Raw genomic sequence first — 22,250 nt, 5'->3', positions numbered from 1 at the left:
AGCCAGGATGCCGTGGGCTTTTTTCCCTTCCCTTCAAAGATCTTCATTCCACAGAATTATATTCAGTATTCATAAATGCTTGTATAGTGCTGTTTAATGTAGTACTGCACTGGCTTTTACCAGAACTCTTAGTATTTAGTATTCTATTGCTATGCCCAGCTGCCTTGTGACAGCTTAAATGTGATTTTGCAAAACTTAGAATCATAGAATCGTTTAGATTGGAAGAGACCTTTAAGATCATCAAGTCCAACAGTTAACCTAGTACTGCCAAGTTACCACTAAACCATATCCCTCAGCACTAAATCTACATGTCTTTCAAATACCTCCAGGGAACCACTTCCCTCGGCAGCCTGTTCAATGCTTGATAACCCTTTCAGTGAAGAAGTTTTTTCTTATGTCCCATCTAAACTTCCTCAGTGCAACTTGAGGCTGTTTCCTCTTCTCCCATTGCCTGTTACTTGGGAGAAGAGTTGGACCCCCAGCTCGCTACAGCCTCCTTTCAGGTAGTTGTAGAGAGCGATAAGGTCTCCACTCAGCCTCCTTTTCCCCAGACTAAATAACCCCAGTTCCCTCAGCCACTCCTCATAAGACTCGTGCTCCAGACCCCTCACTAGCTACCTTGCTCTTCTCTGGACACGCTCCAGCACCTCAATGTCTGTCTTGTTGTGAGGGGCCCAAAATTGAACACAGTATTCGAGGTGTGACCTCACCAGTGGTGGGTACAGCAGTACAATCACTTCCCTGGTCCTGCTGGCCACGCTATTTCTAATACAAGCCAGGATGGCTCTTGGCCTTAGGTGCAAAGGTAATAATTTACAGCAGGTTTCTAATGTATCTGCTAAAGAAATCCTAACTTGAGTTCTAAATGCAGTTCCCAAGTGCTGCAGCTGTATTACTCAGCACTTGTTAGGCCACATCTAGAATACTGTATCCAGTTTTGCACCCCTCAATACAAGAGAGGGATTGACAAACTGGAGTAGAGTTCAGGAGAGGGTTGTGAGGACAGCTGGAGGGGTTGGACATGTCTCCTGTGAGAAGCAGCTAATGGAACTGGGCTTGTTCAGCTTGGAGAAGAGAGAACTTCAGGAGGACCTAACAGCAGCCTTCCTGTACTCATGAGGAAGTTATCAGGAGGATGGAGCCAGGCTCTTTACAGTGGTGCATAGTGGGAGGATGAGAAACAATGGGCATGAGTTGAAACATGAGTCTCAACAAGAGAGGTTCAGACTAGATATAAGAAAAACTTTCACCTCGTGAAGGGCAGTGAAGCAGTGGGACAAGTTGCTCAGAGAGTTTCTGGAGTCTCCGTCCTTGGAGGTTTGCAGGTCCCTACTGGACAGAGCCTTTGAGCAACCTGGTCTGCCTTTGCAGCTGACCCAGCTTTGAGCAGATGGTTGAATCTCCTGTAGAAACCTCCTGAGGTCCCTTCCAACATGACTTATCCTGTGACCCTATGTGTTTTGGATAATAATTAGTAGTTGTCCTGAGAAAATACTCCAGACAAGGCTTGTAGACTTCCAAGAAAGTCAAAAAACTTATAGCCAAGTGATACTGAGGTTTAATTTTCTCAGGATCAAGCAAAATGCTTTATAAGTTTTCAACAATCTTAATGACTTTGATTTCTTTTCCAATACCTGTTTGGAAGCTATCCCAGTAGGAAAAACAGACCAATTCAAAGTGTATTTGTCTTGCCTACTTGGTAAAAAAATGTTGTCTTATTAACATATGCAATTCTTTCTGCTAGTATAGGTCACCTACAGTCCAGCAGCCCAAGATACAAATTCAACTTCATAGCAGATGTGGTGGAAAAGATTGCACCTGCAGTTGTGCACATTGAACTGTTCCTCAGGTAACATTTTCAATTTTTGTGTTTTAATTGCATTGTTTAACAATGGTCTATAAAGATTTGTCCAGTGTAGTAATTTTCATTTTGAATTCTTGAAGTTCACAAAATACTCTGAAACATTACAGCAGGTTCATTTATCCAGAGAACCACCCATTTGTGTGTTTTGTTCCTGTTTAATAGATCTATTTTATTGGGCATACAGTCTTTAAGGTACTTTACAATACATATTGTCTGCCATAAAATAAGGCTGTCTCATCTTTGGAGGTCTCTTCAGCTTTCACTAAAATGTGTTGCTTGCTGGATTATGTTTATTATCTCAGTTTAAAAAAAAAAAAGCAAATCCAGAAGGTAAGCTGGAAAAACATAGCTCCTTGTTGCTTATTCCACTTTCAATGAGAGGTGACTTTATTTTGGCAAGGAGAACATTCAGAGGTAGCATGTTGACCAGATGTAACCTATCTAAACACAGAAATGATTTCTGATATGAAAAAAATGTACTAAATTTGCTGACCAAAACATACCAATGTTCAGTGTACTGAAGCTGAAGTTGAGGCGGCAAGTTTAACATTGAGTGCTCAAACCAACCTGCTGTCAAAACAAATTACTGAAAATACTATATGTACTCTATTACCTGAATACTTTTCTGCTTGGAGGACTCTAATTTTGCATAGGCTTAAGAATTTATTGAAGAATAGGATTTTTTAATATGCAAAATTGAGATGATCAGGTTTTCTGACACATAGCTTTATGCACATTTTCGTTGGTCTTTTGAGAGGTTATTACAGTTGAAGATGTTTAAGATCTTTGCATATGTAATTAAGATAGACTGTTCTTTCCCTATAAGTAAATGTTTGCCCTGCAGCCTGCTGGGTGCTAATTGTGATACTGCCTTCTGCCTGGGATTGGCTCCAATTCTTTACGGCTGAATAGTCCAGAATTTTCAAACAATTTCCTAATAAGGGCCACATCTTGGAAGAAAGAAGAATTTGTGGACCTTTTCTCATCCTCTACTGCCTGGGCACTTTCTGTTCCCCTAACAAATCTAAGGTCATTACAGCAGTTGTTCATAGAGAAGTCATATTTTAAACAGTTGCTAGTCTTTTAACTGTCTATATTGCAGCAAATGTTGTTTCCCACCAGGTTTTACTCATTGTTAGTGATTTTAATTTCTTTTCTTTCACATTACCAGTCCTTTCAGTTTCCAGGCATGCTTTTTCCTGCCAGGCTACACTTGGGCTTCATGATTCCCTGAGATGCCACCTCTTCCTTTACTGCTCTGTTCAGCTGCAAGGTTCCTCCTTCTTCCGTTTTCCCTGTTAGAGGATTAGTCCATTTGTCAGCCCTGCTATTTCCTGTCACTTTTCTTCCTGTGTAGAAGCAGCAACTGGTGGGACTTCTCCTTCCCTTGTTGTCACTTAGCCTCTTTGCAAGGAAGGCTATAAAGATAGAATTGGAAGCCAAAGGAAAAGGATGCTGCGAGTTGTCTGAAAACCTTGGTTCCTGTCTCCCTGTCTGACTAAAAGCAGTCACCATTTTCAAAAAAGGATCCTTTCTTTGTCATTTTTTTTTAATTTAATTTTTGTAAGCGTTGTAACATTGGTCATCAAATTCTTTGCTATTTCTCAGGGTGAAAGGTGGTAAATGATTTCTAACGTAATCTTCTCTAAGTTGTGCTTCCCTTATAAGTTACGATTACTTGCTTTTTTTGTACAGGCATCCTCTCTTTGGTCGAAATGTCCCACTTTCCAGTGGCTCTGGCTTTATTATGTCTGATTCTGGTTTAATTGTGACCAATGCCCATGTGGTGTCAAGCACCAATGCTATATCAGGGAGGCAACAGTTGAAAGTGCAGCTACAGAATGGAGATACTTACGAAGCAACCATCAGAGACATTGACAAGAAATCTGACATTGCAACAATAAAGATTCACCCTAAGGTGAGTGGCATAAACAGGTGAATTAATTTGGGAACCCTGTTTCAGTTTAATTTAGTCACAGAGTGATTGGCTGGAATATATGTTTAGGCCTTCCTTGGAAATACATCTGGGGAAAACAATGTACCGAACAAACTGTTTCTGTAGATCTGAAAATTTTTCATGTCTTAGAATTAAATTACTTTGTCTACTGTGCTAGGAACTGCTGAAAAAGAAGAAGAAAAAAAAAAAGCAGCTCAGTCAATTATCTTTACCTGAAGACCCGGTCTATTTTGGCTAATCCTTCAGGCTTTGTGCCAATACATGGATTGCAAGATGGTACATAGTGCAGGGAGAGTGGCAGGCTGGTCAATACGTGGTTTGTATGCTATTTCTAGGAGAGGGAGGTAATAATCTGCTGGAAAACTAGGAAATTGTTTATGAATCTTGCTGACCTTTTTCTTTCTGGATGAAATTGAACGGTACTGTTGCTAGCAGTTTGTTTCTGAAGACATATTAAAGCAGTAACACCCTGCAGTATACTAATTTTACCTGGCTTAAGTTTTGGGTGTACGATAGCGAGTGTCTCTTTCATTGATGTAATGGAAAGTATGTTCCTAACTTCTTCCTAGTTTTTGATCATTCCAATCAGGTTATTTTCAGGTATAAACTAATGGTTCATTCTTTCTTTCTTTCTTTCTCTGTTTATGTAAGAAAAAACTACCAGTATTGTTACTGGGACACTCTGCTGATCTGAGGCCAGGAGAATTTGTGGTGGCGATTGGAAGTCCGTTTGCCTTACAGAACACTGTGACAACAGGTATTGTCAGCACTGCTCAGCGAGATGGCAAAGAACTTGGCCTGCGGGACTCAGATATGGATTACATTCAGACGGATGCTATTATTAATGTAAGTACTAGGTATGTGAGGAGCTGAGCTTCACGGTCCTGGGACCTTGAAATCCCCACCTATTAATCAGGGAAGTGTGTGCTCTGAAAGGTGAATCCACTAAATAAAAGCAGCTTTGTTTAAAATCAGTGATAGGCTCTTCTTTTTATAAAAGACTATGCAGTGTCTGTAAGTTGTGTTCAGGCATTAGTGTTGTGAAAGGTATGTTAAATAAAACTGCCCTCTCTGAGGTTGTCTATGAAGATGTTACATATGACAGACCTTCTCATTCTGTAGATCTTGTGCAGTAACACATGGTTGTATAGACCAGCAGTAAATCAACCATTTCTCTCTCTGCTTGTTCAACTAATCTGGCCAAGGAAGCTGTAGAATAGAGCCAAGGTTTCTTTCATCTCCATGCATTAAAACCAGATGGAGTAGTCAAGTTGGTAGTATCTGCTTCAATTTAATGACAGGACACCCAGGTAAGAACTTGAGGGGGTTGGTTTTTTTGTTGTTGTTCTTGTTTTCCCTTTGCACATCACATACTCCCAAGTAAGAATCTAGATGTAAAATAACATAAAGTTTGAGATACAGTTTGGAGTTAAGAGTCCTAGCACTGCATGTTGTATAGAAATACATGAAAATAATATCCCTTCAGAGCAGCTTGGTGGAATCCAAAGAGTTTATGTAAGGTACTTGGGTGTGTATATGACTTGTAGTGATTCGAAAAAGAGCACTTAATGCATATCTGAGGTAGAAAATTTATGGCTTGAATCTGTTACACATTGAAAGGAAAATATTTACAGGATTTATTTGCTGGACCTTGGTATCACATTTGACATAACAAGTCATTACACTTAGCATTTTACACATGTAAAGTGCTTCACAAATACTTATCACAGATTTTTCAAGAGAAATTGTATGGGGGAAAAAAAGAGGGTAATTACTTTTTGTGCTAAGAAATGATGTAGAAGTGAACTTTTTTTCAAAAAGCTTCTGTATGATCCAGGAGCTGAACTCCTTAAGACATTTAATTGGAATTACTTTCTTCAGTTGTAAAAGGAGAATAGGAAAACTTATGCAAAATGGTTTCTTTGGGAGCACACACTGAAGTGGTGGCAGAGACAGAATTGGAACATGGGATTCTTGACTTCACGCCTGTACACATTCCTCAAGATCAGACTGCCTCCTAGTATATACTTAGGCATTCACTGCCCTCAAAAGCCAATGAGCAAGTTTAGACAAGGGTAGCAGAGTGTGTCAGATAATGCTAGGAATAGTGATAGTAGAGGAGGTAAGGAAAATGACAATATATTTGAATTGCTTTGCCATCTGAGACCAAAAAATATGAAGATAGTCCCTGGCATAGGGATGCTTTGTGCTTAGCTAATGCACTGGTTTTCTCCTGAGAATGGGAGGAGTTTGAGAGCTGGTCTGTTCAGAGCATTCCTGTGGCTCAGCCAAGACTTTCCTGCAGGAATGTGCATGCAGCTGCCTTCTGAGAAATGCTAGGACAGCAGGAACATGGGGCAGTAGAAAACAGGGCCATACGTTCCTAAATGGAGCTATACTGTATGTGCTGAAATTCTTTCATTATCACATCCTTTAAGCAGAGGACAAGTGAATGAAAGATGGTATGCTGAGGAAGGATGAAGAATCATTATCTTGGTTCCTTTGTGTCAGTCAGACAGAAAAATCAAGTTTGTAGCCTCTGATGACTGATACAATGTAAGAAACTGATCTCTTTGTTTAAACTCAAACTTTGAAGCTGTTTTAAAAACTTTAATGTCTGTTTTATTCTTCTGAGAATCTATAAGGTTTGCCCAGTGCTATCTAAGTATAAACAGTTTATATGGCTCATGTTGCTGTCATGCATCACTTAGCTTTTGTTTATTTTGAGTGGTAAGTTGCTGCTCTTGGCTGTTCGGTAGACCTGAAAACTCTGGCCTCACTCAAAAACAAACTTGTTGAGCCAACATGAAGATGGACAAGGAATGTCTCCAGCTCCCATTTCCTGTAGTCCTGTTGGATGTTTCCTTTGAAGGCCATTAGGTATTAGACAATTTCAGACTGCTCAGAGCTGCTATATGCCCTCCCTAGGGACGGTTGTATGTTTGTGGTTACTAAATCAATCCTTACCTTGCTCTGACAGTCTTTAGAAGAATTGAAATACTCGTTTTAACCATTTAATGATTCTTCTTAAACTTAGGGTCTAACTATTTGGAGTGGTAAGTTGCTGCTCCTAACTTAAGGCTTGTTTCTGAAAAGAAAAAAAATCTAATCGTCAGAGGTGTGAACAGGTAGGGTAAGATCTACCTGTAATCTTCTGCGATCAATACTGTGTCTTTCAGTGCTGCCTAAGAAATGACCTGCTCTCTTTCATTTACTTACAAACAAAGTACTGTTTAAAATGAAAAATGCATTTCCTACAGTGAAGCACCGATTTATTGTTCCCTTATATCATTTTTACAGTACGGCAACTCTGGAGGACCTCTAGTTAATCTGGTAAGTCCAGGTGACTTGGTTTTTGTTTTGTTTCAAGAGCTAGTTTGAAATAAGTGGGAGAATTTTATTTTTTTTTTAAAGATTCATAGGTCATACCACCTTCCAGTCATTCAAGCTAGTGGTAGGCAGATACATGGAGCTAATGCAAACTATGCAAATTAGGTCTCAATTCATACACCATTGAAAAACATTTCCCCATAGAACAGAGGAAACTTTACACAGCAGTGAGGAAAACGAGATCTGGTAGGAGCGGTTATGCTTGTTCACACTATGAAAACTTGGGATGCACGGCAAAGATAGGACCTGGTTAATCCGCGTAACTAATTTTAACATAGATTTCTTTAAACCAACACTGATTTTGCAGGTCAGTGAATTGTGGCTGTAGTGGTGGTAGTGACTCCACTGCCTGCTCAGCAGAGGGAATCTCTTGCCGAGTGGTGAGATGGACCTTGGATGAACAAACTGTACTGTAATCTCTCTGGCCATCAGTTAAATGCGAAAGAGATTGTGAATCAGAGCCCAGATCCTCCCTTACAAGTAATGTTTATTTCTTGAGTGATTACAACACTAAAATTTCTTACACCAGCATTTAATATGAAATGCTAGGCAGTGACCTGAATGCTGTCACTGAGGAGCAAATTGATTGTGTGCTGTCTCTCAACAGGATGGTGAAGTCATTGGGATTAACACCTTGAAGGTCACAGCTGGAATTTCGTTTGCTATTCCTTCAGACCGCATCACTCAGTTTCTCACAGAGTCACATGACAAACAAAGTAAAGGTAAGGTCTGCAAAAAACAGTGACATCTTCCATTTAGTATCCTGATCTGTTGGTGAAGTGCCAAAAGGCACGAGTCTGGGATCCTATTAAAGGAGCAGCATTATGTTACAGCATAGAATACCATAGACCTGGAAATAGAAAACAACTGCACAGAAGCGGGAGAGACGTTTTATTACTCAAACCCCTGAAGAGTAGACAGTATCTGTATAAATCCGGGAAGAAGGGCCTTTGAGGATAGTGAGGACACGGATAAGTCATTACAGTCTTAAATGATCTTGAGAAATGATGGGGACTTGTTCAAGGAGTTTTATCCTTCTATTTCACATATTGTCCAAGCAAAAATATGATTAAGGTGTACTGTGGAGAATAAGGTAAGAATGTTTTAAAACACTTGTCCACAGATGGAGTGGAGTGTGTGCACTATAAGTGGGTGGTCTTTATTTTGCCATGATCATCTATGTCAGTCCTATATAATTGGATAATGTGATAGACTTTAAGACCCCGGTGGAAGAAGAGCTGTGTGCTAATTCCTGAAAAAATACATGGGGAAGTGGGGCAGAGGCAGAAAAAAAGAAAGGACTCTGCACCAAAGACCATAAAAATCTAAATATACCAGCAACTGACAACTACAATATTCTGGACTTTTTTTATGTGCCTGCCTCATATCTGTCACACTGTACGAGGTGTCATACTACGTGCTGCACAGCCAAAGCTGATCTAGTAATGCTTCATTCAGGCCAAACCTTCCTTTCTCTTTTGCTTGCCAATTTATCTGTCCACACCCTACTCATCTTGTATCAGGACCGTTGGCTGCTGCTTCTCTTGGATCTTTATGATATCAATCTTTTCTTCTCTGGAGTTCATCCAGTTGCTGATGCCAGGGTTGTTTCCCTACACTGTTGTCCTCTCAGCATTCCCTTAGAATTATTCATAGAATCATAGAATGGTTAGAGTTGGAAGGGACCTTAAAGATCATTTAGTACCAAGCCCCCTGCCACGGGCAGGGACACCACTCAGTAGACCAGGTTGCTCAAAGCCCCATCCAACCTGGCCTTGAGCACCTCCAGGGATGGGGCATCCACAGCTTCTCTGCACAACCCATTCCAGTGTCTCACCACCCTCACAGTAAAGAATTTCTTCCTAACATTTAATCTAAATCTACCTTCTTTTAAACCATTTGGTTTAAAACCATTACCCCTCACCCTACCACTACGCTCTGACCAAGAGTCCCTCCCCATCTTTCCTCTAGACCCCCTTTAGGTACTGGAAGGCTGCTGTAAAGTCTCCCCGGAGTCTTCTCTTCTCCAGGCTGAACAAGCCCAACTCTTTCAGCCTGTCTTCATAGGAGAGGTGCTCCAACTCTCTGATGATCTTCATGGCCTTACTCTGGAATTGCTGCAGCAGGTCCATGTCCTTCTTATGTTGAGGGCCCCAGAGCTGTATGCAGTACTCCAGGCGGGGTCTCACCAGAGTGGAGCAGAGGGGTAGAATCATCTCCCTCGACCTGCTGGCCATGCTTCTTTTGATGCAGCCCAGGATGCAATTGGCTTTCTGGGCTGCAAGTGTGCATTGCTGGCTCATGTTGAGCTTCTCCTCCACCAATACCCCCAAATCTTCCTCCTCAGGGCTGCTGTCAATCCATTCTCCACCCAGCCTGTATTTCTGTTTGGGATTGTCCCAACCCATGTGCAGGACCTTGCCCTTGGCCTTGTTGAACTTCATGAGGCTTACACAGGCCCGCTTCTCAAGCCTGTCAGGGTTCCTCTGGATGGCGTCCCTCCCTTCAGCGTGTTGATTGCACCACACAGCTTGGCATCATCAGCAAACTTGAGTGTTGAGGGTGCACTCAATCCCACTGTCCATGTCACCAACAAAGATGTTAAACAGCACTGGTTGCGGTACTGACCCCTGAGGAATGCCATTCGTCACTGATCGCTACTTGGACATCGAGCCGTTGACCACAACTCTTTGAGTGTGTCCATCCAGTCAATTCCTTATCCACCGAGTGGTCCATCTGTTGAATCCGTGTCTCTCCAATTTAGAGACCAGGGTGTCATGCGGGATAGTGTCAAATGCTTTTCATGAGTCCGGTTGCTCTTCCCTTATGAATCAACAATGTAATGCCATTGTAAAAGGCCACCAAATTTGTCAGGCATGATTTGCCCTTAGCGAAGTCAGGTTGGCTGTCACCAATCCCCTCCTTATTTTCCATGTGTCTTAGTGTAGTTTCCAGGAGGATCTGCTCCATGATCTTGCCAGGCATAGAGGTGGGACTGACTGGCCTGTAGTTCCCTGGGTCTTCCTTTTTTTCCCTTTTTAAAAATGGGGGTTATGTTTCCCCTTTTCCAGTCAGCGGGAACTTCACCAGACTTCCATGACTTCTCAAATATAATGGACAATGGCTTGGCAACTCATCTGCCAGGTTCCTCAGGACCTGCAGATGAATCTTATCAGGTCCTTGTGCACCTTCAGGTTCCTTAGATGGTCTTGAACTTGGTCTTCTCCTACAGCGGGCAGTTCCTCCTTCTCCTGGTTCCTGCCTTTGCCTTCTGCGACTTGGGCAGTGTGGCTAGAGCACTTTCCAGTGAAGACTGAGGCAAAAATGTCATTGAGTACCTCAGCCTTCTCCATATCTCAGGTGGCCAGGTCTCCCATTTCCTTGCAGAGAATGCTTATGTTTTCCCGTGTCTTCCTTTTATCACCAGCACACCTATAGAAGCTTTTCTTGTTGATGTCCCTAGCCAGATTTAATTCTGTCTGGGCTTTAGCTTTCCTAACCTGATTCCTGGCTGCTCAGACAATTTCTCTGTATTCTTCCCAGGCTACCTCTCCAGGCATCTGCTCATATATTTGAGACCACCACGATTCTGATAAGTCCTCTCATCTGTGTTTGGCGGAATTCCCCAGATGAGATTGTTTTCAATTGTTGATTGATTGGGGGGGGGGGCGGGGCAGGTGGGGGTGATGAAAAAAGTTAATTATGAATTATGTGCTGAAAAGTACATTTCAAAGTAGCTGACATAGTCTTGTTTCGGCCAAGTTAGAAAAAACAGACTATTTATCCATCTAGGTTACTAGGGTCTGTATCACTGGTGATGTTACCCTTCAGAACCAAACTGCTTATCTCAAAACAGAGAGGAGCGATGGCTCACCCTATGCATGGCTCTAGAGACATGAACGCAAGTCTTGTGCTGAAAGCCCACCACGTGTCAAGGCATTCCTGGTAACTGAGGCTGGAAAGTCAGTGACGGCTGGAGATGCCACCACTGAAATCAGCCACCTTGCTCCTTCAGACACCTTTGCCTTCAGAGAATGATGAACCCACTTGAGAGCAGCTAGAGGGCCTAGAGATAACTTTCCCTACAGAAACTGAAGAAAAAAAAATAACGAAAGATTCAAGTTTATCTTGTGATTGGAATGTACTGTGTGGCTCTTTTCATCGTTCACATTATCCCCTAATCAAAGGAAAAGGATTCACACTTACTCTTAGCATCAGTGTGACTGTGACTGCTTGGCATATCCTAGGCACAGGCAATTTTAATTTTTTTTTTAATTTTAAAAATTCTTTTTGCTTTTGCTTGCCTTAAGTACCTCTTGTACTTTTGCTGGAGGTAGAACAGGCATTTAAAGCTCTTGATGCACAAAGAAAGAGAATTTCTAAGAGATATTTTCACCATATTTGAGACATAGTCTGCATTTTTTAGGCCTTCAGTAATAGTTTTCACTTTTGTTGTATAGGCGTTATTTCTTGACATAAGTAATTTATGTAAGCAGAATTTTTGGGATGTTTTTATCATGTTTTTCTTTTGCTCCAATTACGTGTCAGTAGTTTCAGTGGGATCCACCCTTATGGTACAATTAGGTCATAGAAATAAGTTTAAGGGTATTACCATTTTGCTCTAAGTATCATATTGCCTGAAGATGATAAAATTCCCTTAGGAAACCACTCTTTCAAGATTTACTCTCTGGCATATAGGAGATACTCAGAATATTGTTTAATAAGTTTGACTGTAGTCTTTTAAATCTCAGTTGATAACTACCAGTTTTACATAGAAGGCATATATTTTTGAAGTCCGATCCATTGTATGTAACTGCAAATAGATGATCTACTGAAGTACACGAGTGGAGAGAGAGGAAAAAATGAGAGGATGGCATTTGAATGAAGTATTTGCACCGATTATTATTATCGTCTAAACATTCTATATTACCTAGTGCATTTTCTTTCCTTACTGTGGAACAGAAATCTCTGTAAATAATGAACTGCTTCTAGATACTTGGGGTCACCTGCTTGTGGCTTTCTATTAACTCAAAACAGATTTAAGTTTAAACTAGTGGTTGAGGCAGGTTTGCTTGACTTTGTACCACTGGAACCAGTGTTTGATCTGGCCTGGTGTTCAAAAAAACAAAATGCGATTTGAATGTCTCTGCTGTGCTCTGCTCCAGCTTTTAAGCTGCAGTGCTTTCACATTTATTCAACCTTATTGTTCTAACATATTAACATTCTTTTAACTGCTGCCGGGACTTCACCTTGGTGATGTGCTTCTTAGATTTACAATCTCATTATATTCCGCTTCTCTTAATTATTTTTTTTTCTTCTGCCTCATGATTCCACAAACTGCCAGAATGACAGGTTTTGAGACGTTTTATTCACAGAGCAGATGTAAAATGACAGTGGTAGTTCCAGGTGCCACATACTGTTCTGCCAATGTGACTTAACCCTGACGTCAAAACGCCTGTCCTTTGGGTATGATAAAATGCTACAGCTGGTGGTCTGTGTCTGTTCAGTCTCTGCTGATGCTTCTAATAAACTGGACAATTATATTCCCTCTAATCATTGTTAATGAAAACTTTTTTTGTTTGGTGTTTGACTTGAGTTAAATTGAATGGAATGGAATTTTGCACAATTAAAGGCCTGAAGTTTTTTTACCTGTATTCTGACATAAAACATGGCTGTAGGATGGGAAGGGGAGGAATCTGGACTGTGCTGCTAAAATAATCCATAGCTCTTAGCTATTAGTTTTACTTTATACAATAGCCTGCTACTGTTATAGTGTGAACCACTATTTGCAGTGTGGCAAACTTATTGTGAAGAAAGGGCTGAAGGCTATTTTGAATTCTAGCGCATCAACAGGAGTGAAATAATATCCCAGCCTGCCTGAAGAGGAAGGTAGAATGAGATGTTTAGCTGTGAATAGGTTTGTAGTTACCAGATTTATTTTTTTCCCCAAAGCCTTATTTTTACATGTATCATTAGCCACTGTGGAAATAATTCCCTTTTAGGTCAGTGGTATTTCTGTTGTGTTTTTTTTTCATTCTTGCCCAATGTCCACCTTACTGTTTTGTTTCTTCCAGGTCAGTTTCTTTTGTTCCTTCTTTCATTTTCATTTATCTTTCATGTAAATGTTCTTAACTCAGCCCTCAGAGTATGCTTTGTGCTTCTGCGTATTTCTGCATCACACAGGTGATGACCAGCAGCAAACTGTTTAAAGCAAACAGTAAACTGTCACCAGAGAGTCTGTCATCTATGTGTCTCATGAAGACAACTTCATCATTTAATTTTCTAGATTGCAAGGACAGCGGATTGTTTTCAGGTGGCAGAATTATCATGTTTGGATATTTTCAAAAAGTGAAAACTTGCATTTATGCCATATAGACTAGAGAACCACTGTAAGTGCACTAGTTCGTGGCCATGCCCGAAGCTTTTGAGATGTCAATTTTGAGTAATTGAACTTCTTCATGACACTCTTACTGATTTTGATCTCATTAGTTTTGCTTCAAAATAGAGGAGAGACAGAACATTTCAGGGAAAAGCAGGGATGACAGTTACAGATGTAAGATTGTTCAGAGCGTAGTAAATCCAATGCTTAGTACTCAACATTTTCACTGACACTAATGGGAATATTGGACATGCATATGATTCAGGACTGATTCCTTTACTTGGGACTATTTTTCTTGTGAGGAATAGGAGTTAGAGGACACTGTGTACATCTCCTTTTCAAGCTGTTTCCTCACATGAGAACATGGAGAAGCTCAAAGAAATTGTGAAGTAGTTATGCTGGAACAAGTAAGGGGAAATATTGTTTCATACCGGATATAACTAACTATTGAAGCAGTTACTTCAGGAAGTCATCAAACTGCATTTTTTTCATAAGACAGCTGTGTAATATCATGACTACTAAAAGCCAAGTACAGAAATGTGGTGCTGTTCCTAAAGGAGTGAATTTTCACCATTTAAAATTCTGTAGAGTCCTGGCTAATCATAGATTCAGAATAGTTTGGCTTGAAAGGGACCTTTAAAGATCATGTAGTCCAGTTCCCCCTGCAATGAACAGTCTAAATCTGCCCTCTTTCAGTTTAAAACCATTACCCCTTGTTCTATCGCAACAGGCCCTACTGAAAAGTTTGTTCCCATTTTTTCTTATAAGCCCCCTTTTAGATACTGGAAGGCTGCTGTAAGGTCTCCCCGGAGCCTTCTCTTCTCCAGGCTGAACAAGCCCAACTTTCTCAGCCTGTCCTCATGGCACAGGTGCTCCAGCCCTCTGATCGTTTTGGCTGAGGCTTATGGGTTTTTTTTTAGAACTCCCCTTTCATTCTTTGGGGTAGAAATAACAACCCATTTGCATTAGGGTCGATGTGAGTTTTTTGATTATCCTTTTTCTGAAAGGTGGACATTTTGATTTATTTAAATCCCATTTCTACATTTTAGTGAGAACACCATATGATTAAATAGTCTTGACCGGTTTCAGCTGAAATGGTAGTTCGTTATGAAATTTTCCATTTACTGATGTCATGGGATACTAGATCACAGAAAATTTCCTGCATTTCCTGAAGGAAAACCCTCACAGAGTGTAAATGAACTTCTCTCTTACCGTCTCTTGCAAGGTGAGGGATTGTCATTCTGTACACCAAGGCTAACCAAAATAAAAAATGACCTCAGCGTAGATGTGTATGATTTCTGTTTAGTTTTGTTAAAAGCTGATGCATCCTGTTTTCATTGGCAGGTATTTGGGTTCATCAAAGTAGTTATTTTTGTCAGTGTTTGCCTAAATTTCTTAAATATCCTCTGTGTTATTTTCAGATGGGAAGAAACGTTTCATTGGCATCAGAATGCTGACAATAACACCTGCGTAAGTATCTTAGAAAGATAATCTATATGATCATGCGTACAAGATGTGGACAATAGCGGTTCAAAACTTCATCATTCATCTTTCATTACAAATCTACAGATAATCCAGAAGCGTGCATTAGCTTCTATGAAGTCTGGAAACATTTTAGTGATATTGGTGAAATATATGTTCTGAGACCTGGAAAATCACTGTCAGTCATTCTCTAAATACTGATAACGGTGGATGCCCTGTTGGTAGCTGAGGGGAAATTAAGAAGTGCCTGAACATGGATTTTCGTTCTTGATAAGGATGTCTGGAATTACCAGGTTTTAGGTGACGTTTAAACAAGCTGCTGCTTTCAGGTGACCATGACTGCCAGATTAGCTGCCTGAGGGCTTGGCAGTAGTTTTGTTAGTGCCAGTGGAGACCATATGATGTGAGATTTGGTGCCTACCCATTAACTGGAAAGAAAGTAGTTGCTAAAGTTAAGAATTAAAGCTTCACGCCTCCACATTAACAAAGCCAGAATATGGGCACCCTCCTCTAATTCTTTACTGGCTTTTCTCTCTCACGTTGCTTTGTGTCTTGCTGTCATCCAGATATATTCTGGGATAACAAATGAGGGCTCTTACACTGGTGTTCTTTCCCAGCGGTAGGCACGTTTCCAATGTGACAGTAGACTACAAAATTAAACAAGAGAATTTCCAGCTGGGGTTGTAGCAAAGCCATCTTTGTTTATTGAGTTACGCTCTTGCAATCCTCCCCAAAGGGTCAGATCCTCAGCTGGAACGAATCAGCGTAATGGCATTAACATCACTGGGCCACCACCAATGGAGAGAAACTCAGAATGTTTCTCTGCGTAATTATGAAGTGAACACGATGTGAGATGTGGCATCCAGTGAAGCAGTGTAAGATGTCTCCAGGCCTGTTTTCAGGAAAAGACTACTTCCCTTGGTGTGTTCGCTTTACTCATTTAATTGTTAGCTTCCTCAGTACAAAATCAAATGAAGTGAAGCTGTGTGCAGCCATTTTGGCTTGCTTTCCATCTGAGGGACCCCAGGTTTTCATGGTGGACAGCAGAGTAATCCATCATTAGTTTAAAACTTTCTTTGTAGAGGTGGGTTTTAACCCACGCTCTAACCCCACACTGCCACACTGTACACAGACCTGAAATAATGTCACCTCCTCAGAAATGAGGGGATGTTTTTAGAGTCTCATTTTGCAGCTGCTTCCTGTCTTCTTTTAGAAAGGGATGCACAAACAATTCCTCAAGAAAACTCGAGGAAGCTGGAGTTTCCTTGGAAAACCTTCACAGTTCTGATCTATCTGATGATTGAAGTTATCAAAAGCTATGCTATTCTAGGTAAAGACGAACTAAGAATGACTTGCAAAATGAAAGAAGGAAAACAGTTAGCAAATTTCTGCGCCATCACCAGCATTAATTCGTTCAGGCTGGAATGACTTTTGTCCCCGTAGAGCACCTAGGACAGAGAGTGCTGCTGTCCCTGTGCCCTTCTGCAGTCCCCTCTCTGCTACAAATAGCAAAAGTCAGGTTCTTGCAGCTGTACCAGACCATTAAATATAGCATGCTTTGCACAGATAAGTAGTTTTTGACTGTGTTAAAATCTGTGTTACTTGTTTTAATCTAAATTCAAATTCCCTCCATTCTCATCACAAGATGTCATTTATTTTGTCATTTATTTTTTGGTCATAAAAATTTAAGAATAAATAAATAATGACTTTTGAATGCTACTGCATTTGTAGTGGAATCAAATGCTACATAATTTTTTTGTTCTTTTAGCTTGGTGGAAGAATTGAAACACAATAATGCAGATTTTCCTGATGTCAGAAGTGGAATTTATGTACATGAAGTTGTTCCGAACTCACCTTCTCATAGGTATGTAGAGCACATCGTGTTCTTCACTGTAAATAAATCTCCAAATAGATACTAGTCGGTAATATTTCTATTTATATTCAAGTACTTCCTCCTACCAGTCTTGATTTGTATTTAAACAATTAAAAATTGTGCTTTTACATTTAAAAAAAGTTAAAAATTTGTGCCAAGGTTCTACTCACCTCTACAAAAGTGAAATATTTCAATATCAGAACTTTTTAAATGACGTTATGAGACACTAACTATGCAAATTTAAAGAACACCCCAAATACAATGAACCAAATTTTTTTCTGAAAAGTATGTTGAATATTAATAAATAGAAACTTGGATTGAGTTTAAGCAGGAAACAGGGTAGCATTCACATAAGACACTGTCAGAGCTATTTTCTGAGACCATGCTTTTTCTTAGGGGAAGAGGCTATTTTACAGAACAGTTGGAAAATAAATAAGACACTTCCAAAAATTACTTTAGGAATTATTATGAAAATACAAAGGCAATAAAAGCAGCTATTCTGAATTACATTTAAACAGCAAGAGAGAAAGAATTTACCTGGAGGTCAGTTGTTACACTTTTGTTGTCTTGAAATTTTGTGAGTGTTTTAATTTCCAATGCTTGAAATACATACTGGAGAGATAAAAGCATGTTCTGGAGTGGAATGAGTCGGCTAAAAGTCTTTTCTGTTTCTCCTTTGCTGTAGTTTTGTGAAAGAAAAAGAGAAGGTTAGGCTACTTTTACTGTTCGTGTGCTTTTGCTGTTTCAGAAGAAAATCCCCAATGAAACGATGCAAGCCTGATTTTGCATTTAGCGATATCTTTTTTTTTTTTTAAATTTTTTTTTCTTTCGCAGTCAGAAGGGTGGAATTTCACTTCAATGGAAACTAAAACAAGTAAAAATTTATCACATCAGCCAAAGAGGTGGTGAATAGTCTTTGTACTTTTTCTCTGCATAGAATGCATACTTAACTGCTTTTTTAATTTTTGTCTTTGCAGAGGAGGAATCCAAGACGGAGATATTATAGTTAAAGTCAATGGGCGTCCTTTGATGACTTCCAGTGACCTGCAAGAGGCTGTGATGAATGAATCACCTCTACTACTTGAAGTTCGAAGAGGAAATGATGACTTGCTATTTAACATTGAGCCTGAAATTGTCATGTAAATAGAATTGAGGAAGCTCTCACCATAATTAAACTCACTTATTCTGGAACACTAGATACCTCCTTTACAGCTACAGTAATTATACTTCCTGTTGACTAATGACAAGGTGGACTAACTTAATTGCCTGAGCCATTTCTGTACATAGTAGCTAGAATGAATTCAATTATGCCGTTTGTAGAAGATTTAACTTTCAAAGAAATTTAAGAACTGTGTTGTGGGGAGAGGGAGGAGGAAAACAAATTTTGGATAGCTGTTAAAAATGGGGTCCACTTCCAGTTCCTGCAGGTTCAGAGCAGATTCAGTTCTGCGTTTTGAAAGACCAAAATACTACTGGAAGGGAGAAGCATGCTGAAAGGAGAAATTATTCTTAAACTTCAGTCATGGCTGCAGCAGAACCAAGCTATTGCAATGCACAATTGAGCTTTTTTTTTTTTTAATGTAACTTTTTCAATGTGAAACTAGTATTGGCAAAGCTTGTATTTGTTCTTAGTGCTTGTATGCTACATGTCAATGCAGGTAGATTAAATCTGTAAATATCGAAAGGAACAAAAATGGTATCAGGCTATAGAGTGTTACACCTAGGTCATGCGATTTTGGAATATAGTAAATGATTCTTATAGAATTAATGCCTTATTATATATAAATCAAAACAATGTGCTGAACAAAGTTAAGTTTGAGAAAATGCACAGTTTTTTAAGAATTTGATACAAATTAGTTTTGCATTTTACTGGTAAGCTTTGCTGTAAAATTGTTATACTACTTTTGGCTTGTACTGTGTATGTTTCTACTGTAAGGAGATTAAAGTTTACACAAATAATGTGTTGGTGTAAACCTCTTTTTAAACAAGTACGTCTTCCCTCCCCCTTCTGTCAAACTGGAATAGACTCTCCCAAGAGAAAATTTTCTTACAGAAAATTGGGCCCTGATGTTATGAGAACCCTTTGCAGCCCTATGGTATGATTATTCTGCCCTTATTTAGACTATGTTTAGAAATGCTTTGCACACAACTCATTTATTTACACTTTTTTTCATACTTATGAATTGTGCTTTCATGTCATTTAGAGTATCTAGTTGGGATCCCGTTGTCCTCAATTCTGCCTGTACGTGACAAGAAGCAGAAAGGAAGCACCATTAACCCTGTTACTACAGCCGGAGCCTGTGAGACTTTTACATGATAAACCCGGGACAGAAACTGCTGAGAGCTAAATCCAGATCTCCTAGGTCTCCTAAACTACACAGCTATCTTCTTTGTTAGCAAATGTTGCTACTGTTTCCAAAGAGACAGAGGAGTGTCTCTACAGCAAGCTGTGTTTTCTAGACTTGGTCTTTAACTCCTTTTTGCATCAGAGTGTGTCTTTGGGGCAGCTAGAACCTTTCCTTTAGGTTCCCATCACGTTTAGACACTCTGGCTATTGTTTGTGACAAGTCTTGCACCTTTGGGTTTGTAAGATGCCAGCCATGTGGAAAAGAGCAATCTGTTCTTTACTTGCTGGCTGGCTGTGACTGCAACTGTACGGCTGAAAGGTGATGGGGTATATTCCTCCTAAAAATGAATACTGTTTCTTTCCATCACATTATCACCCATGTCTTTAATAATGGCGTAACACCCATGCTGTCACTAAAAGAAGGTCGGTTTTCACCACTCCAACAAAAGATACTTGTACCTGTTGAGTGTTCCGTATTCAGAGGGATCATCTCCTTTCTATTAAGATACAGCCTTAGCATCCAGGCTTGCAAAAAGCATAAGCGGGTCCTGAACTTAGGATAGCCGTGGAATGCAGGACACTGTCGTGCCTAAAGTCAAGCCTATCCATATGTGTGTACCACGCTAGGACTACCATTCCGCGGTTTGTGAGGGGTGTATGTTTGTGTCCATTGATTAATGTTTGACAACTTAAAATATTCCACGAGTTTGTTGCTAATTTTTCAGATTATTGATCAACAAATTGTTTGGTAAGGAGACCCATAGGGCAGTGAGTGTCTTGTTGCAAGAGAGGCTTTTTGGTTTCCAGATAACATAGTAGTGATTTTGAAATAAATTGCGTAACAACTCTTATTACAGTAATACTGAATAGAGTCTGAAAGTGACATAGCATTAAAATGAAAACAATACACTGTTGTTGGCGCTGGCCAGGTGCCTTGGCTTTTAAATTGTGATGCCACATGGAGAGGAGAAAGGCTGTTTCCTTACTCATCAAAAACTCTTGTGTTCTACCCACAGCCCCTTTTTTTAAGCTTTCTTGGACAATTTTGTGGAGCTCGCACGTCTTGGAGTCTGCAAGTGCCATTGCGTTATAGCAGATTTCACTTTGAGGGAATAAAGGTCAGACGAGGTTCCTTTAGAAAGAAAGCATTGTCATTTCCTTTGGCCGCGGGAGCGTCTGTGTCATTTCAGCTGTGGCGTGACCCTTAACTGCTGAGATACAAGAGCAGACTTTATTAATTGCCACTCGTCCCCCCTGACATCGGCCAGAGCTGCAAAGGTTAATTGCTCAGATTTAAGATAGAGTCAGCATCTACCGATGCCAGCAGTTAATGTTAAGTCTATAACACAACCTTCCTAGCTTTGTTTCTTGGCTAAGAGAGAAAATACAACAGCAGTCAGTGTCTAAAACAAAACGTTCAGCAACTTTTCTGTTAGAAGCAGTTACTGGCTGTGTCTGTCAGGCAGAAAAAAAAAAGTAACAGAAGTATGATCTTGATCTCTCAAGGAAACTGGCAGCTGCGGCTTTTCCAAGTCAAGGTTGGGTCAGGAAGAGGAAAGTTTTGGATATTCATCAGTCTGACCACTCTTTTATTACCACGAAGATTTCTAAAGCGGCCTCGTTATTTCTGCAAGGCCTAATCAGCAAAACGAGGAAAGAGAAAGCTCAGCAATGACAGCACGAAAGGCATGAGCATTTCAGGGCGTTTCTACGCTGCAGCCCGGCCGCGTGGGCAGTGGGAGCTGCTGAGCACTGCCAGGGAGCTCAGCCCTGCAGGGGAGCTCCCTCTGGCCTGTCCTGCCCACCTGCAGGTGCCTGCTGGGGGCAACGCGCAAGGTAAAGGCGCTTCAGGCTCAATGTTCGGTAGAAGACAGGAACAAGGTAACACCATGCATAACGCAATACCATTCATAGAGAGAGATGGGGGCTGTCAGGAAGACAAGGTACATGTGAAGCAGAAAACAAGAAAGGGAAACAGCACAGAAGAACAACAACAAAAGAATTATATTCTTAGGACATATTTTTTTTAAAAGAAAAGAGGGCATGTCTTTTAGTTTCTTTAATATAATTAGATGGGCACGACACTGGGCCGGACTGCTGTACAGCTGCCAGGTACTTGAAGACCCCTTTCTGCAGGGATGGCAGCTCTGTTAGTATTTATCTCTGTACCCTCAGAGCAGTTTGGGATGGGAGGGAAGGGTAACATCCCAAAACACCCGTGACCCTCCCCAAGAGGAACCGATAACGGGGAGAGCGCCTTCAGACTGCAGTCAGTGCGACACGCACCTTGTCACCTTCCCTGAGCCCCACGTAGCAGCTCCGATGGCTGATTATTTGTGACTATCTGGTCCCCAACTCCACAAGTGCACCATCACACTTCAACTTCTAATACCAGTTAAAAAATATGATGCCACTGGCAAGAGAGGCACTTTCTATTTGCAAGCAAGGAAAACCCAGGGAATTCCTTCCTTTACAGGGGATCCTGTAGCTCTGTCAGGGAACTGGACGTGACACGAGGGGTACATGAGTCCTGGGGCTTGCCTGGGTGGAAAAGGCTGGCAAAGCTGGTGATTTGCAGGCTGTGGTTGCCGTGCTAGACAGAGCACTCTCACAGCCCAGCAGTTGTACCTGATGCAGCTCCAGGAATTTTGGCCTGTGGGGATCTGAAAAGGGTTCAAAAGGCTGCAGAAATGTCACACATAAAACCAGTGCACAGCAGCTCCTCAGTTCTCTGCACAACCCCGTACCCAGCTGGCAGTCCCTCCGTTCCATGTATCCATTGTGACTGCCACTGTGCACCATGCAGCCTGTGCCAAGCTCTTCTGTGTGGCTTCTTCCACAGCGGCCCTTTCACACTTCTGCATTTTGCCTTCTACAGCAGCTGCTCTGTTTGCTCTTCTCCACTGGTTTTGCACCAGCTATTCCATACCACCATATATCCCAGACAACAGCCTCTCA

The 22,250-nt window shown here is 40.8% G+C and overlaps 1 protein-coding gene across 1 annotated transcript in view; it reads left to right on the top strand.

Moving 5' to 3' along the window:
- Positions 1 to 18,904, top strand: part of HTRA3 (HtrA serine peptidase 3) — a 29,497-nt gene extending 10,593 nt beyond the window's left edge. The window contains exons 2-9 of the mRNA XM_074587478.1: positions 1,750 to 1,849; positions 3,560 to 3,782; positions 4,473 to 4,667; positions 7,122 to 7,154; positions 7,819 to 7,933; positions 15,012 to 15,060; positions 16,841 to 16,936; positions 17,923 to 18,904. Coding sequence (XP_074443579.1) covers positions 1,750 to 1,849; positions 3,560 to 3,782; positions 4,473 to 4,667; positions 7,122 to 7,154; positions 7,819 to 7,933; positions 15,012 to 15,060; positions 16,841 to 16,936; positions 17,923 to 18,088 — 977 coding nt within the window. The 3' untranslated portion in view covers positions 18,089 to 18,904. The remainder of the gene's footprint in view (positions 1 to 1,749; positions 1,850 to 3,559; positions 3,783 to 4,472; positions 4,668 to 7,121; positions 7,155 to 7,818; positions 7,934 to 15,011; positions 15,061 to 16,840; positions 16,937 to 17,922) is intronic.
- Positions 18,905 to 22,250: the final 3,346 nt, after the last annotated feature.

This window comes from Larus michahellis, chromosome 5, assembly GCF_964199755.1.
Source record: "Larus michahellis chromosome 5, bLarMic1.1, whole genome shotgun sequence".
In the NCBI taxonomy this organism is placed as follows: Eukaryota; Metazoa; Chordata; class Aves; order Charadriiformes; family Laridae; genus Larus; species Larus michahellis.
The sequence above is the reverse complement of the archived record's forward strand: the minus strand, read 5'-3'. Positions and strand labels throughout refer to the sequence as shown.